Below are 18,150 nucleotides of genomic sequence, written 5' to 3' on the forward strand. Positions count from 1 at the left end.
TATTTCCATCATAAGTGGGGTTCCTAACCATCTGTTGTAGGTAGTTTTCAGAGAAGGCATTTAGTAAAGTTTCAAAGGATGTCATATCACACCTACCACTAACAAGACTGTAATTTTCACTGTTGATTGTTGGATGATTAAAGTCCCCACTATTGTTTGCAGTGTGATTGGTGAACTTACGCACAAGTGAAATGAGGTTTTCTATGAAGTTTTTTGGTTACATCAGGAGATGAGTCTGGTGTGCGATAGAAGGATCCAGTAATCAGTTTATGCCCACCCATGATACTGAGTCTTGCCCAAACAGTCTCACATGCAACTTCAGTTTCTGACCTGGTGAATTTGAGTTCCTTGTCTCCTGCGACAAATCCATCATTCCTACAATTAAATTTTCATCACAGGCGAAATACCCTCAGACTTCAAGAAGAATACAATAATTCCAAACCCAAAGAAAGCAAGTGAGCGGAGTGGACAGTGTCGTGAAAGGAGGATGTAAGATCAACATCAACAAAAGCAAAATGAGGATAATGGAATGTAGTCGAATTAAATCGGGTGATGCTGCGGAGTTAGATTAGGATATGAGACACTTAGAGTAGTAAATGAGTTTTGCTATTTGGGGAGCAAAATAACTGATGATGGTCGAAGTAGAGAGGATATAAAATGTAGACTGGCAATGGCAAGGAAAGTGTTTCTGAAGAAGAGAAATTTGTTAACATTGAGTATTGATTTAAGTGTCAGGAAGTAGTTTCTGAAAGTATTTGTATGGAGTGTAGCCATGTATGGAAGTGAAACATGGACGATAAATAGTTTAGACAAGAAGAGAAAAGAAGCTTTCGAAATGTGGTGCTCCAGAAGAATGCTGAAGATTAGATGGCTAGATCACATAACTAATGAGGAGGTATTGAATAGAATTGGAGAGAAGAGAATTTTATGGCACACCTTGACTAGAAGAAGGGATTGGTTGGGCATATTCTGAGCTGTCAAGGGATCACCAATTTAGTATTGGAGGGCAGTGTGGAGGGTAAAAATCATAGAGGGAGACCAAGAGATGAATACATTAAGCAGATTCAGAAGGATGTAGGTTGCAGTAGGTACTGGGAGATGAAGAACCTTGCATAGGATAAAGTAGCATGGAGAGCTGCATCAAACCAGTCTCTGGACTGAAGACCACAACAACAGCAACAACAACAACATATAGAGTGATTGTGTGGTCAGTTTGAGTGCATGTGTGTGCAATAATTTTAGAGATTTTTATTCACATTCGTTTGTTTTAATAAGTGTAAGGCTGCTAATAATGTCACCGTTGAGCATCCACAAGCTCCAGACATGCACACACCTCTTATGTTTCCTTCTGTTTCTTTCAGAGTAATACTAGAAATTGACAACAGAATCCAGCACCGGTCAGTGGACTGGTAGTGAGATGTCTGTACATGGTTCTTATATAAATTGAGTCCATTTTTCGAGTGGTAGGTAGATTACATGTAATGAAGTTATGGCCCGAGATATTCTTAGGTGTGGTCTTAAGAATAAAACATTGTAGCCCAATTTATTCACCATCTTGGTTACCAAAGTGTTAAGGAATGGTATTTGCCTAGAACTCTTGGGCTATCCCATAACATGAGTACAGGGCCTGACTTGATTCAAAATTAAATGATTCAACACATGATCCTCTCAGGGGCTAAAATCCATTTCGTGAATAAGTGCATGGTGAGACTGATACCCCAAACTACTGCAAATCACCCTTTCTCTGCATGATTGCATCAGTGACATTGTGTAAGACATCTTTAACATGTTCATCCACTGTGCTGGAAATGCTGCTCCCTTTTCTACAGGCCCACCTCCACCACCAGCCAGTGCCATTGTGGACCAAAGACATTGAAACACCTATTCTGAACAGTTGAGAGGCCTTGTAATTTCTCAAATTACACCCTTCCCTCTTTTGATCAACTTGCTGTCTTGATTAAATGTAGTAAGAAGGAATGTTTGGAGCTCTACATTTCCTCTTTGGGAACTTGTGCTCCTTCATCCCAGTTATGAACTGAATTCCTTAGTCTTCTGGACTGCCAAAGTTCAACGACTATTTTGGGGTCTCTTCCTTCATGGTGGCATTTCTACTGAAGTGTTGGTTCTCACTGAATGCCTTGCGATCCTCTTTGCGACAGTTTTGGCCACCTCTTGCCTGCAGTTTTTGAAAACATGAAAGACAAATTGAAGATTTATCCCTATCCTTTATCCCCCATTATGATGATATATAATGACCCTTTCACTAATTGGAAAGTGCATTAGGCTCTTGACTTGTCACATGATAGGGCCGCAGGCTACAAATCATAATGTACATCAACACCTATTGACCAGTTAGTCTCACCAATGTGCTCTGCAAACTGCTTGGAAGGATACTAGCCTGAGGATTATGGTATGCAGGGCATTTTGTCCGTCCTGTCAGTGTGGTTTCCAGGAGGCACAATCCACAATTGGGTTGGAAACAGCAATCCAACAGCATTTTTGTGAAGACCAGCACCTAATGACCATGTTTTTTGATCTATGTAAGGAATAAAACGCCACTTGGTGGTACCGTATTTCATTCATCCTCCAGGACTGGGGCTCTTGAGACTGTCAAACAATTTTGTGTGTCAGTTTTTATCCAATCACTTGCTAAGCTGTAGAGTTACTACACCCCTCAGCTCCCCACAGATCCAAGAAAATGACATCCTGTAGGGCTCTGTGCTGAGTGTTCCACTTGTCCTTATCATCATAAATGAGCATTTGGTAGAACCCCCAATTTGTAGCCTGGGCTGAATGCCAGCACTAGGCCATCATCTGAAAGACCTATACTTGGATTGTTTTCCTGGATTCTAATTCTCTCACACAAAAATGTGAGTCATGTGTTACTGTCATGCTTCACTCTATCCTAACCCAGAACTCTAACTTGAGTATCCAGCACTTGGGCATTGTTGCACAATCTCAATTTTTGGGACTTAATGATAAAAGCTGATGCAGCTGCCCATATCTGTCAACTTAGGACTAGCTGCAAGTAAAAGTTGAATACACTCTGCTTCCTTACCTAACCTCTTGAAGGGATGGATTCTTCTTCTTCTTCTTCTTCTTCTCTCTGTCTGTATTAGACATTTGCCTGTTTCACCCTTTGTGTTGAAATTATTGATCTTTACACATTTTCCTCGGCCTTCCTAAAAAAACTTCTACCCACTGGGTAATGATTCATCATTAATTTTAGTATTCTATCATTTTTGTTCTTGTGACAGTGCCCTTCTAGTTGTTCATCCATACTATAATCTGCTCTTTTCAGCTTTTCACTCCCAGTACTTCTCTGATGTCAGCATTCGTCCTCCTATCAGGTTATGTGTACCCAGCTACTCTTCTTAAGAATCACATGTCCAGCACTTGAATTCTTTGTTCCTTTTGTTGTTATATTTCTTGACTCACTACTGTATGCCATGTTTGATACTGATAGTTTTGTGGACCTTAAGTACATTTCACTACCAAAGTTTAGTTCTGAGACACTTTTCTGTGAGGAAAGTGCCCACCCCCCAAATTGTAATGCATTGAAATATGTCATAAAGTCCTTCACCTGTCTCCTCTTGAGTGTACTCACAGAATGACTGGACATGATCTCTGCTGGGCTATACCCAGATTAATGGTCCAGGTAATTCAATTCCAAGAACCTGCATCTTTTTTGCAACAGCTTCCTCTCATTTCTCTGAGAATACCAATGTATGGAAGTCTTCTGTACTGATGGCTTTAAAGATGCAGGAAAGATGGGATATGCATTTATGCCTGCTGAAGCACGGGATTGCCACACTTCACCACAGGCCTGCAATGCCTTGATGGAGAAAATGGTCACTATTGTCACAGTCCTTGATTCATCAAGAAGAAAACTCACTCTTTCGTGCTATACTGCGTGACACTGAGTAGTCTGCAGTCAGCAAGAAGTATCCACCCATGCTACTCTAACAGCCCCCCCCCCCCCCTCTCTCTCTCTCTCTCTCTCTCTCTCTCTCTCTCTCTCTCTCTCTCTCTCTCCATTGTATCTGCTATCAGTTGCTTTCTTTATGATCCCGGCTGTACTGCATTTGCACCATCTAGGAGACTGGTGCTGTGTACATTTACTCTGTCCATTTGTCACACAAAGACACTACTGTTTTATGCTAGCTTTGTATTTGTCATACCAGTCTGACTCATGGTGTTTTCCTGTGCAGTGAGACACTTCCCAAAGTGACTGTGGCACTTCACTGATGGTGTCTCACATCCTTATAGCATTCCATCCTTACTGCTCTTCGATGAACACGAGTTTTAAAGTGTCTTACCCAAAATATTGACAATGCCAAAAGTATAGTCACAAAAGCTTCACACTTTTTCTCACAGTATGCAAGCACATGGGAGCCTGCCTCACTTGCTGGTCAGATTATTGCCTCGTGCCGTGCTTTTATCATCTGACATGTCTCTTTTTTTTTTAATATTTGCTTCGCTCTTAGTTCCAAAAGTCTTTTTACTTACATTTCTCTCCATCAAAAGGAGTTGTTTGCTTTATATGGTACTCACATTTATTGACAGTCATATGTTTGCAGGGAGAGGGTCAGAGTAGCAGGCACTTGCTGTGGAGGATGAGCCTGAGGTACAGCATGAATACCTCACATACTGTCACAGTTGTATATTTACTTAATGAATAGTTTACAAATTTGCAAGTAACTTTATTTAAGTGTTGAATGTAAATGCTATTAAAAAACTTTTGTAATATAAAAGTCATCAGTCACATTTGTTAGTGAATGACACAATTGAAAAGAGAACCAAAAGATGCTTCTATCACAAAGGCATAAACAACTGTTTAAACTAAATTTATCAAAGATTTATTGTCACTTGACATGAATACACTTCCACAAGAATAATAGCTTATTTATTTATGAACAAACCTTTATTGTAATTCTTGTGGATGATTTGAGTGTGACGTATATTTATAACATTTCTGTGTTTAAATATTGTTGTAATATATTAGTTTAGTTTGGAAAGTGGTCATGATGAGTCATATCATGTTTGTAGAATATAAGAACGATGAATTTTTGGTGGAGATGACCTTCAGTCAGTGGAAAAGCAGACAGTAGTGAAACACTAGGGGAGTCAACTGGAGACTGGGACTTTTGAGTGAAAAGCGATTGTGGACACTTTTACACGAATCCTGGAAGGAGGCAGACCTGCCCATGGTAACAACTAGTATTCAATTGTGGAGATGTTTGATTCTGGGCATTGAACGGCTGCTACCATGCTTTATCTTCAGAAGGAATGTTATGTCTTGAGAGGTCTGAAAGTGCTCCAGAGTAGGACTCCAACTATTTCTGCTCGATTTACGGAACTGAGAATAGACAGAGTATGAGTTACTATTCTTTGTATTGTGTGTATTGATTTGTGAATCATCATGTTGAGCTCAGGAATATTTTGTGCTGGTGAATAATTTGTGTTTTGTGGTCACAAAATGGACGTAGTTTTCTCATATCTTTGATGGCTATTCAGTTTGGGGAATTTGCTACCACTCTCTTAATGCTCTCAACATGACATTTCTGCATTTCATAAGGGGGTATTTGTCTGTTTTTTAACTAAATATTGTAGGACCGCTACTCATTTATTTGAGGTGTCCTTTCTTGAATAAACAAAATATTCAACATAATTCTCTGTCGTTTCCATCTGTTACAGACATTAGACTGGAACTATTATTATTAGATTATTCATTTAACCTATATTTTGTATTTATGTGTATTATATTAATTTCAATTCTTGCCAGTGGATAGACAATTTGACTGCAGGATCACAGTGATTGGTTATTATTTGCAGCAAATTAGCTGCGGGGCATGAAAGCAAGACATATGCAGCTCGACCCTGTGACTACATCGAGCTATTCTTTTTAAACAGAGCGAAGCGTAGCCCACATATGTAAGGTATGAGCAATATTAGGCAAGTCACAACTGGTTTGCTCATATGGGATGCTGTTTGGGTACTGTTACAGGATAGAGAAAAGGGTGGGGTGCCTCTCAACACAAATATGTCCTGAGGGATCTCAATTTGCCTCAGGCATACACACCTACCCAATTTTTGGCCCCTTTATACATTTCATAGTGTTGATTTTATTTCTTAACACTGTCATTGTTCTGTATGTGTCTTTCTCGCTATTTTCCATATGGCATGGTACACACTTGTATGAATGGGGTTTCATCTTACAGCAGAGAACAAAGGTTCATCTTAACAGCAGAGAACAAAGGTTCACATTAACAAGGCAGTGATAATACTAAATATGGAGTGGGTAAACATTAAATTTGGTGCCCAGAGGTTTTGGCACTTGACCCACTTACTCATTCATACCAGGCACAGCCAGAAGAATGAGGGATCAGGCTTACACTGAATCACAACAAACAGCTGAACCCAGTCATGCAACACATAAGAATCACTTGCAGGCCTCAGAAGTAGAGGTCAGTGGGCACACACTGAATGGGGCATCCAGTTGGATAACAAATTAGTTACTCTATGATGTTGATAAGTCAACCAAAAAGCTCAGTTCTGCCAGTGTTGCATTTAAAAGTCTTCCCACTGTGTTGATTTGAAGATAGGATTTCAAGCATACGTTGTATACTTTCACTCAAAACTGTCCTGTAACAAAACATTCCCAGAAAATCTGGCCAAGGTCAAAAAATTACTTATTCTACAGAAATTTGTAGTAAGAATATTGTGAAATATTGATAACCAATCCTCTTCAGGTGCCTACGGATTCTTGCATGCCAATAAATTGACTCTCACGTAATGAATTTACTATGCACTGTGTAACTATGTAAACCTTTTGGCCAACAGATTTTGGCCATCATCATTTCAAGTCAATTTATGAAGCCATAAAACATATGGGCTGACCATCTATAGTGAGAAGTAGGTTATTGCCAAATATGCCAATAATGTTGCCAGAGCCTTTACTGCCCAGTCATTGACCAGTATTTGTGTCATCATGTAACATCATCTGCACTGTGAAAAACTCAACCACATCCTTCATCAACACTTCGGCTGCCTCTCATTTTGCCTTATGATTAGAGATATCCTACCCAAAATCCTGCCACCATCACCCAAAATATTGTTCCATTGTCCACAAAATCTTTGAAGTAGGCCCTATCCTAGTTCATCCTTAGACTAACATTGTAACCCAGGTGCAAGATCAGTCTTGTAGACCCAGTCAGTCACAAGCATTGGCTGTTGTATAGAACATAGGGCCATGTATGAAAACAGCCATGTTACACATCGGCTGTGCTGCAAATGTTGCAGAATTGTGTATTGGGATGACTGCCAATTGCCCAACAGCAAACTGTGGCGACCCATAAACTTAACCACCAAGTTTTACTACTAACATGTGCCAAGTCATGGTGGCATTATGACTCTTCCTTTCAGTCATGGTGGCATTACGACTCTTCCTTCCAGTACCAGCTCATCTGAACTACATGAATGAGATCAAACAATGGAAAATCCAGTATGGAATGGAACAATATAGTGGAAAGGATAGTTGTCACTCACCATATAGTGCAGATGATGAGTCACATATAGGCACAACAAAAAGGCTGTCAGAAAGTGAGCTTTTGGCCAACAAGGCCTTCGTCAGAAATAGTCAACACAGCCAGAGACTGTGGTCATGTGTGTGTGAGTTGCGTTTGCGTCCGCATGTGTGTGTGTTTCTTTTTTCTTTTCTTTCTTTTTTTTTTGTCTGTTTCTTTTTGTTGTACCTATCTACGACTCAGCATCTCCACTATATGGTGAGTAGCTACATGGGTGAGACCTGTTCCACCATCACATCCTATGTCTTGCAGTTCCCCTCTCCATCTGTTTGTCGCCTTCCCGCTGAAGTACCCATTCACTTTTACTTTTCTGTCATTTTTCACACCACTCACCCCATATCCAGACACTGCACCTTCCCCCCCACCCCTCCCTCCCTCCCTCCATCTCTCTCTCTCTCTCTCTCTCTCTCTCTCTCCTCCTCTTCCTGACCTTTTCTACACATACCATCCACTTTATCAGTCTGTCTCCTCTCTCTGCATAATGAATATCTAAATCCAAAAAGAATAAGTACGTTACTATACGCCTTTATCAATCATCAGCCTATGAGCAATTTTGCTCTTCACATTTTTGTTTATATTTAATTCTTAAATATAATAATGGAAAAAATGGGAACTGTCTAAATCAAAATTTCTTTTCATTATGTTGGTGGCAACTGGTTTTGGTTGTCACAACCATAATCTGACTGAATGGTGGCCAATATCATATATTGATCTGGTGCTCGGATCAACAGTATGCTCCCAAAAGATGGCCACCCAGCAGTGATGGCTGTCTTTTGGTAGTACATATTTGTTCATAGCACTGGCTCATAATTTGGTCTGTGGAAATTAATTTTGTTCAGATAATGGTTGCGATAACCAGGACCAGTCACCACCAGTAGAAAGAAAAGAAATTGTGACTGACCGTTATTGTTTATTCTTACACAAGAAAAAAATTGCTAAAATTCCAATATGATGACAATATTTCTTAAATATAATGGTTGTATTGATAGTAACTAGTTACAGTAAAAATACAAAAAAAATATCTGGGTGTAGAGGGAAAAGAGCAGCAACAGACCCTGTGGGAGAGAACATGGAAATGAGGAAAGAGATTGGTTAGTGTATAAGTTGAGACAAAATAAAAATGGGTACGTATTGGAGAGCCAGTCCCACTTTCAAAATTTAGAAGCACTTGTTTTGGAAAGCGAGTTTTAAACGACTCAAGCTGTGAGACAGGTTCTTGCAGTTATTCCTTCAGTGTCATAAACACAATGCCTGCAACTAGGTATGTCCTCTTTTGTCTTGAATAGAATCAATAATTTTTTCTTTCATTTTTTAATATAATCTTTTTTCCTATTTTCTTTCTATTAGTGCATTTAAATGACAAATATTTCCATTGTATATGATGTATCATAAGTCTGAACTAATATGTATATCACATATCATGTTGTAGCAAAATTTTGGTAGATTGTAAATACCTTTTAATTAAAGGAGACCACTCACTGAAAAGCAGAGGCATTGAGTTGTCGAACGAAATAAAACTTGCTAGCTTTTGGAATAATCCCGTTATGAGGTAGAGTAAAACAAATGTGGACGCACTCCCCCCCCCCCCCCCCCCTCCCCCCGCCCCCTCTCCAACACACACACACACACACACACACACACACACACACACACACACACCAATGATGCCCCTACATGGTGCTGTGTGTGTGTGTGTGTGTGTGTGTGTGTGTGTGTGTGTGTGTTTTCTGGGTGTATTTTACTCTCACTTGTGAAAGATATTAGTGAAAACTAGCAAGTTTTCTTTTTTTGTTGTGTGTGCTCATCAACAATTCAACATTCTGCTTTTTGGTGAGTGATCTCTTTTATTCCAGAAGTATTTACACAACATATATTACTCATTTATGTATATGAATTGTCTACAACTTTCAAATCTGCTTTTTTACAATGGAAATATATTCTTTCTAGGAAGATGACATAAACTCGGCCAGTAACAAGTCCTTGAAACATGGTGTCAACTGAAGTAAACACTGAACAGAATACTATAAATGTTGACTGGGAAAGATTTGGTTTGGGAGATAACACACAGAGAAATAATGCTACTGAAAGAAGCAGAGGTCAAGGGACTAGTCAAAGAACATATGATACAGAATATCAGTTTGGTCCAGGAGGTCATCAAGCATCTAATGCAAATGAGCTGTTTGCTGAAGAACAAGTAATTAATATTATTGTTTGAAAATATAATGTAACTGGATAGATAAAAAATCTACTAACCAAGTGGAAAACGTATTAAGTTTGCAAGTTTTCACAGCTAGTGGCTCCTTCTTCTGGCAGAAGGGTTGAAGGGGAAGGAAGAAGGATGAAGGAAAAGGACTGGTGAGGTTTAGAAAAAGGGGTAGAATTCAGAAAAGTCACCAAGAAGTCTGGGTCAGGGGAGACTTACTGGATGGGATTGGAAGGAAAGACTGATTGTTGGGGACTGCACTGGATGAGATTTGAAATATTTATCCAGTAAGTCTCCCCTGACCTGGGGCTCTGGGTGACATTTCCAGATTCCACCCCTTTTCCTAAATCTTGTCAGTCCTTTTCCTTCACTTCTAAGTAGAACGACCAGCTGATTACCTACCTGCACTGGAAGTACCCAGTGGATTGAGCACAAACTGGAAGACATGGAGGATGCTGAATAGATTAATGACAGGGGTGGTCTCAGTGAAGACAAATATGATTAGGTGGAGTCTTGGGACCATGGATGATAAATGTGACTGGCACTGTGCAGGATATGGAGCATCTGCTTGCCTACTAAAACTGCCCTTACAGGTACAATCCTGACGATTTATAGCTGGTAGTTTCTGTACATGAAAAAGTAAAGCAAGTTCCTTCACCCCTCTTCCTTCCCCTTCAGCCCTTCTGCTGGAAGGAGGAGTCACTGGCTATGGAAGCTTGGAAACTTAAATACCTTTTATATGTGTATTTTTTTGCTGTTGCTTGGTGAGTAGATGTTCTATCCATTGAATTATATTTTCAAAAACTGATTATTTTCATATTAATGTTTGTTATTTTATTTATTTTGTGTTTAATCTTGATGTAGACTCCCTCATAAAGAAAGCAAGTAGCTGTAAAAATAAAGCGATCAAAATGTGTTATATTCTTTGAATTGATTATGATAATATAATGTTTAATTTTGTAATAAACTTACTGAAACAACATTGCACTTATGAGGCACAGTTATGTCTGAAAATCACTTGTAACAGTATTATGGAAAGGAAAGTTGCCATTCACCATATAGCAGATATGCTGAGTTGCAGATTGGCACAACAAAAAGACTATCACAAATAAAGTATTTGGTCAGTAAGGCTTTCTTCAAAAATAGACGAAACACACACACACACACACACACACACACACACAATGTGTGTATGAGCTGTGTTTGTATGAGTGTGTGTCTGTGTGTCGTCTATTTTTGACGAAGCCCTTACTGGCCGAAAGCTTTATTTGTGACAGTTCCTTTTGTTGTCCTATATGGTGAGTGGCAACTTTCCTTTTCATGATAATGTTTCATTCCATCCTGAATTTTCCATTGTTTTATCTTTTTAGTTGTGATATATTGGTCTTGCTTTCCTTCATACTGCATTGGAAGATGATATTAGGAAAATAAAGACTAATGTTACACTTCCCCTCTGATAAAATTGTGTTCAGTATCTATTAATAAAAAAGCAAAAACTGGTTTTGTGGTTGTAAACCACTTTCCAAACATCAAGGATCTGATTCATTAAGATAACTTTGCTGTTATTAGTAGGCACTTTAATAGTGCTTCTGATGGTGATTTTAGCTCACGTAACTTCCATCTGTTTTTAAATTTTGTTGTTTTAATACTTTCCTTCACAGATTAATTGTGTGGTAACTATTTCCTTCTCACTGTATGTAAATTCTGTGTTAATCTTCTTTCATGGTTGCTTTTAAAACTTTCTTCAGGTATGACCAATATGTTTTCATAATGTCTTTTGCAGATTGACAGATGCATCACCAAGAATTAACTTATTTGACAGCATACCATGCAATATATCAAGTGTTACATCTGGTAGGACTCTGAGAACGTAATATCTTGATGGCATTCCGTTTATGGATATTACAGTGGCCTCTCATTCGTTTGGAATAAAGTTATAAAGTTTTCCTCTTCATTCCAAAGTGTTTATTCATTGCAGTTTACACTTTGTCCAGCCTCACAGTCACAATGTGACAGGTGCAACTTACCATTAAAAGACTAGATGAATGTGCATAAAATACAGTTTCTATTTTCTTCTTAATAAATGATATGTAAATTTGGACCTTTCATGACATTATTTTAACCAATCCGAGATCTAAATAGGGGCACTATTTTACATTTAAATGAATCTACATAATTTCTGGGACTATTGTTTTGCAAGAAATTAAACTGATTATCTCATCTGAAACACATAATAACAAATTGCATATAATCACCAAGCATTTGTAAAATATTACTTTGTTGATAGTCTGTGTAGACCAGCATAGGTCTCCTGTCTTAAGATGCTAGTTACTACATATCATCTGGGCAACAGGTGGTCAACAGACACATATAGGACCAGCCCAGTTCTAATCGTAGTTACCCAGCACCCAGGGAACCATTGTTTAATGAACATGGTGGTACCTCCTGATGGAGTTAAAACCCTGAAACACTTGTAGCATTGCTACATTTATTGACTTGTGATGTATTTGAGTGATTGACCTTATAAATTTTGATATGTTCAGAAATAGGGCAGGTATGACGATTGTTGTTGTGATCTTCAGTCCTGAGACTGGTTTGATGCAGCTCTCCATGCTACTCTATCCTGTGCAAGCTTCTTCATCTCCCAGTACCTACTGCAACCTACATCCTTCTGAATCTGCTTAGTGTATTCATCTCTTGGTCTCCCTCTACGATTTTTACCCTCCACGCTGCCCTCCAATACTAAATTGGTTATCCCTTGATGCCTCAGAACATGTCCTACCAACCGATCCCTTCTTCTGGTCAAGTTGTGCCACAAACTTCTCTTCTCTCCAATCCTATTCAATACTTCCTCATTAGTTATGTGATCTACCCATCTGATCTTCAGCATTCTTCTGTAGCACCACATTTCGAAAGCTTCTATTCTCTTCTTGTCCAAACTATTTATCGTCCATGTTTCACTTCCATACATGGCTACACTCCATACAAATACTTTAAGAAATGACTTCCTGACACTTAAATCTATACTCAATGTTAACAAATTTCTCTTCTTCAGAAACGCTTTCCTTGCCATTGCCAGTCTACATTTTATATCCTCTCTACTTTGACTATCATCAGTTATTTTGCTCCCCAAATAGCAAAACTCCTTTACTACTTTAAGTGTCTCATTTCCTAATCTAATTCCCTCAGCATCACCCGACTTAATTCGACTACATTCCGTTATCCTCGTTTTGCTTTTGTTGATGTTCATCTTGTATCCTCCTTTCAAGACACTCTCCATTCCATTCAACTGCTCTTCCAAGTCCTTTGCTGTCTCTGACAGAATTGCAATGTCATCGGCGAACCTCAAAGTTTTTATTTCTTCTTCATGGACTTTAATGCCTACTCCGAATTTTTCTTTTGTTTCCTTTATTGCTTGCTCAATATACAGATTGAATAACATCGGGGATAGGCTACAACCCTGTCTCACTCCCTTACTAACCACTGCCTCCCTCTCATGCCCCTCGACTCTTATAACTGCCATCTGGTTTCTGTACAAATTGTAAATAGCCTTTCGCTCCCTATATGTTACCCCTGCTACCTTTAGAATTTGAAAGAGAGTATTCCAATCAACATTGTCAAAAGCTTTCTCTAAGTCTACAAATGCTAGAAACGTAGGTTTGCCTTTCCTTAATCTTTCTTCTAAGATAAGTCGTAAGGTCAGTATTGCCTCACGTGTTCCAGTATTTCTATGGAATCCAAACTGATCTTCCCCGAGGTCGGCTTCTACTAGTTTTTCCATTCGTCTGTAAAGAATTCGTGTTAGTATTTTGCAGCAGTGGCTTATTAAACTGATTGTTCGGTAATTTTCACATCTGTCAACACCTGGTTTCTTTGGGATTGGAATTATTGTATTCTTCTTGAAGTCTGAGGGTATTTCGCCTGTTTCATACATCTTGCTCACCAGATGGTAGAGTTTTGTCAGGACTGGCTCTCCCAAGGCCGTCAGTAGTTCCAATGGAATGTTGTCTACTCCCGGGGCCTTGTTTCGACTCAGATCTTTCAGTGCTCTGTCAAATTCTTCACGCTGTATCGTATCTCCCATTTCATCTTCATCTACATCCTCTTCCATTTCCATAATATTGTGCTCAAGTACATCGCCCTTGTATAGACCCTCTATATACTCCTTCAACCTTTCTGCTTTCCCTTCTTTGCTTAGAACTGGGTTTCCATCTGAGCTCTTGATGTTCATACAAGTAGTTCTCTTTTCTCCGAAGGTCTCTTTAATTTTCCTGTAAGCAGTATCTATCTTACCCCTAGTGAGATAAGCCTCTACATCCTTACATTTGTCCTCTAGCCATCCCTGCTTAGCCATTTTGCATTTCCTGTCGATCTCATTTTTGAGACGTTTGTATTCCTTTTTGCCTGCTTCATTTACTGCATTTTTATATTTTCTCCTTTCATCAAACAAATTCAATATTTCTTCTGTTACCCAAGGATTTCTACTATCCCTCGTCTTTTTACCTACTTGATCCTCTGCTGCCTTCACTGCTTCATTCCTCAAAGCTACCCATTCTTCTTCTACTGTATTTTTTCCCCCATTCCTGTCAATTGCTCCCTTATGCTCTCCTTGAAACTCCGTACAACCTCTGGTTCTTTTAGTTTAGCCAAGTCTCATCTCCTTAAATTCCCACCTTTTTGTAGTTTCTTCAGTTTTAATCTACAGGTCATAACCAATAGATTGTGGTCAGAGTCCACATCTGCCCCTGGAAATGTCTTACAATTTAATACCTGGTTCCTAAATCTCTGTCTTACCATTATATAATCTATCTGATACCTTTTAGTATCTCCAGGCTTCTTCCATGTATACAACCTTCTTTCATGATTCTTAAACCAAGTGTTAGCTATGATTAAGTTGTGCTCTGTGCAAAATTCTACCAGGCGGCTTCCTCTTTCATTTCTTAGCCCCAATCCATATTCACCTACTATGTTTCCTTCTCTGCCTTTTTCTACACTTGAATTCCAGTCACCCATGACTATTAAATTTTCGTCTCCCTTCACTATCTGAATAATTTCTTTTATTTCATCATACATTTCTTCAATTTCTTCGTCATCTGCAGAGCTAGTTGGCATATAAACTTGTACTACTGTAGTAGGTGTGGGCTTCGTATCTATCTTGGCCACAATAATTCGTTCACTATGCTGTTTGTTGTAGCTTACCTGCATTCCTATTTTCCTATTCATTATTAAACCTACTCCCACATTACCCCTATTTGATTTTGTATTTATAACCCTGTATTCGCCGCACCAAAAGTCTTGTTCCTCCTACCACTGAACTTCACTAATTCCCACTATATCTAACTTGGTATGACCATAGCATTCAGTATGGAGGCTACACAATATATCATGGAACTGTATCTTCAGAGATCCAAAGTTATTTTGAGCTTGAAGATTATGCAAGAAACTTGGGTGTCCCTTTCTTTTGTGTGTGTTAATGTGTATGTCAACTCGACTGTAACCCTGTGAGTAGGAAACACTGTGTCAGATCAGTCAGTGTGATGTGGTCTTAGATACCTTTGATTATTCTTCTTCCAATATGTTCGCTGTTTTGTTTTGTTCTTGTCATTGGGCTATTCTTTATCCTGGCTGTATCTGCACTTATTCCCTTTGACCTTGTCTCCAGGAATGGTGATGCTGAAAGAGAGTGTGTCACTTCTTCCACCTACTGAATGATGAAAATGTTGTCAATGATAATCTTCTGTGGTACATCAATTGTGAAGACATATCAAATTATCAATAACTCATAAATTCAGATACCTCAATCAATATGTCTGGCCCATCTAACTCGCCTTAAGATCTAAGATTTACAGTGATCTAAGATTTACAGTCTTCATTTGTCTTGATAATTTACATTCTAGTATGTCTGTTCCCTCTGAGATCTTTGACACTCTCAAGGGGCGTCACAGAGGCATAAATGTCCACACGCAGCCACTGTGCTCACCATTCCGCACCTTGCCCCTGCTGTGTTATGTCACTGCATATGCACCATCTGTACAGATCACTGATCAAGGCACACACCATGTATGTTTCATGCTACATAAAATGTTTACAACAGATACAACCATCTTTCGCCAGCGTGAGCGGCCTCAGGAGAACAAAGGCAATTCTCATGAATAATCCATGTTACACTACAAAACACTCTAGACTATATGTTAAGAAGTGTGCTCGTATTTTGCAAGGCCACTTGTAACTGTGCTATTACGCTGTAATACCACCATCACCATTTGTGGTTTATTGATTTACAAGGGCTTTGTAGGGAGATAAATTGGTGAGTGCAAAAGAGGAATGCGTATGTGCCTGTGCGGACTCATTGATCTGAGATCTTGTGCAAATAATTGGCTCCCAGTTGGGAAATTTGAGATCGGGTTTTGAAACTCAGTGATCCACTTCTTGTTGCAATTCCAGATGTTTCAGATAGTTCAAGCAGCTAGTCAACATTTTTAGGAAAGAGCACACCTAGCAACAACAAAAACTCTGCCCTACATTGAGCAGCTCAGATTTCTAAGCGTTTATGACTGTCGTTGACATTTTGTACTACCATCATCCTCTTCACTAGGGTCTACTCGCCTAATAAGATCAGCATGGCATGTTTGATATGTGTTACTGTTGTGTGCAAATAGTCTGAGCTATTGAGCACATTGCTAAGATACAGGTGCATCTTTAAGAAGTGCATGTTGCAAGGGTTTGTCTTAACCAAACTGACCAACTTTATAAATTTTTATGGTATCAAACCGTTCTTCTCTCCTCACTGTGGAAGGAACTAGCAGTTCTGAAAACTAGGAAAGTTTTATGTACTTCTGTATGGTTTTATTGGTGGTACAAAATTTTTTCTCTCATGTCCAGCAATTCTGTCACATAATTTTATGGTTTTCTTAAGCGAATTTGCCTTTTGACACAATTATTATTAACTTTCTGAGTTTCTGATACCTGTATTGCCCTATACAGACATCTAAAGAAATCTCTGAGTGCCTGTACAATTTTCTCTCATGCTCAGAAGGTTGAGAAACTGCTGTAGTAATTGGTGAACAAAATAATAAAGAAGAAAAATTTTTCTGTTGCTTCATATAAATATGGTCAGTGTCTGTTCATGCATATGTTCTCCATACTATCAGTGATGTTAATGCACATAAATCATGTAAATCCAAAGTGAGAAAGATATATGAGCCATTTACATAGTATAGGGTATGTATGATAAATGTTAACTAGTGTATGGAATTACTCTTTCATTCCTTGTGTTTCAGGGTGATAAACCATGGTGGAAATCAAACTTTTTCATATCTGAGCCTGTGCTGTTTGGGCAGTGGGATGGAGTTTTCACTTCGTGCCTAATAAATATATTTGGTGTCATTGTATTTTTACGGTCAGGATGGATTGTAGCACAAGCTGGCGTTCTGAATGCAGTCCTTATTGTCTTAGCTACTGGTATGTAATCTAATGAATGACCACCCATTCCAAAAATTGATATTTTCATAATGTGCAGAGAAAATATAATAAAAGCAATAACACAAAAGGTTAGAAATGCAATCCAGTCATTTCAGTCAAGTTGCTACTTGAAAATTTGTAATGAACATTATCACCAAAAATGAATTGTGCAGGTCTTTATTGGTGTTTGACGCTACTGACTGTTAACAAATGTCTGAGCATATGGAATAGGTTCTCGGAAATATCAGTGGCTGGAAGACTTCTTAAGTAATAGAACCAAGTGCTTTGTTGTGTACATCACATCAGAGATGAGGCTACTGTCGGGAACACTCCAGGGAAGTGTGACAGGACTGTTATTGTTCTCCATATACATAAATGATCTGACGGATAGGATGCAGTTTTTTTCTGATGACATTGTAGTGTATAGGACAGTTTTGTCATTGAGTGATTGTAGGATGATGCAGGTTGATGTACAAGGAGGCAACCGAGCAGTTGGATTTTATGTAATTCTTTGTACTTATGGTACTTGAAGTACATGAATGCAAATATCATTCCCAGAGCAGTTTGACGTAACTCTCAAAAATTCTCGAGAAAATGGACTTCAAAGATTTTCAAGAAACTTTAATTCACTAAGATTAGGTGATTTTTGTGCCAGGCCGGATGTTTCACACACTAGCTTTGGAGATTATAATCAGATAATCGACAGAGTGCTGGTTTGGATCTTATTTTTTTGTGCTTTGTTTCAGTTATAATATCTGTATCAATTAAATATAAAATTCGTCATATACAGCGTGGACTATTTTAATCCATAATGGAGAATAACACAGGATAGAGATGAAATATAGCAAAATGTTTTAGATAAAAGTAGTAGGTGGCAAAGAGATTCATGTGTTATTACTA

General features: G+C 38.7%; 1 protein-coding gene across 2 annotated transcripts in view; it reads left to right on the top strand.

Annotated features, from left to right (window-relative positions):
• The window catches only part of LOC126274306 (solute carrier family 12 member 8), a 167,968-nt gene that overhangs the window by 11,160 nt on the left and 138,658 nt on the right, over window positions 1-18,150 (top strand). The window contains exons 1-3 of one of the 2 annotated variants that reach the window (XM_049977102.1): window positions 4,586-4,627; window positions 9,534-9,780; window positions 17,070-17,250. In XM_049977102.1, the coding sequence (XP_049833059.1) occupies window positions 9,574-9,780; window positions 17,070-17,250 (388 nt within the window). In that variant the 5' untranslated portion in view covers window positions 4,586-4,627; window positions 9,534-9,573. Of the gene's footprint in view, window positions 1-4,585; window positions 4,628-9,533; window positions 9,781-17,069; window positions 17,251-18,150 lie in introns of those variants that run through there. The other variant, XM_049977103.1, reaches the window with a different exon arrangement.

This window comes from Schistocerca gregaria, chromosome 1 (assembly GCF_023897955.1).
Source record: "Schistocerca gregaria isolate iqSchGreg1 chromosome 1, iqSchGreg1.2, whole genome shotgun sequence".
Classification (NCBI taxonomy): Eukaryota; Metazoa; Arthropoda; class Insecta; order Orthoptera; family Acrididae; genus Schistocerca; species Schistocerca gregaria.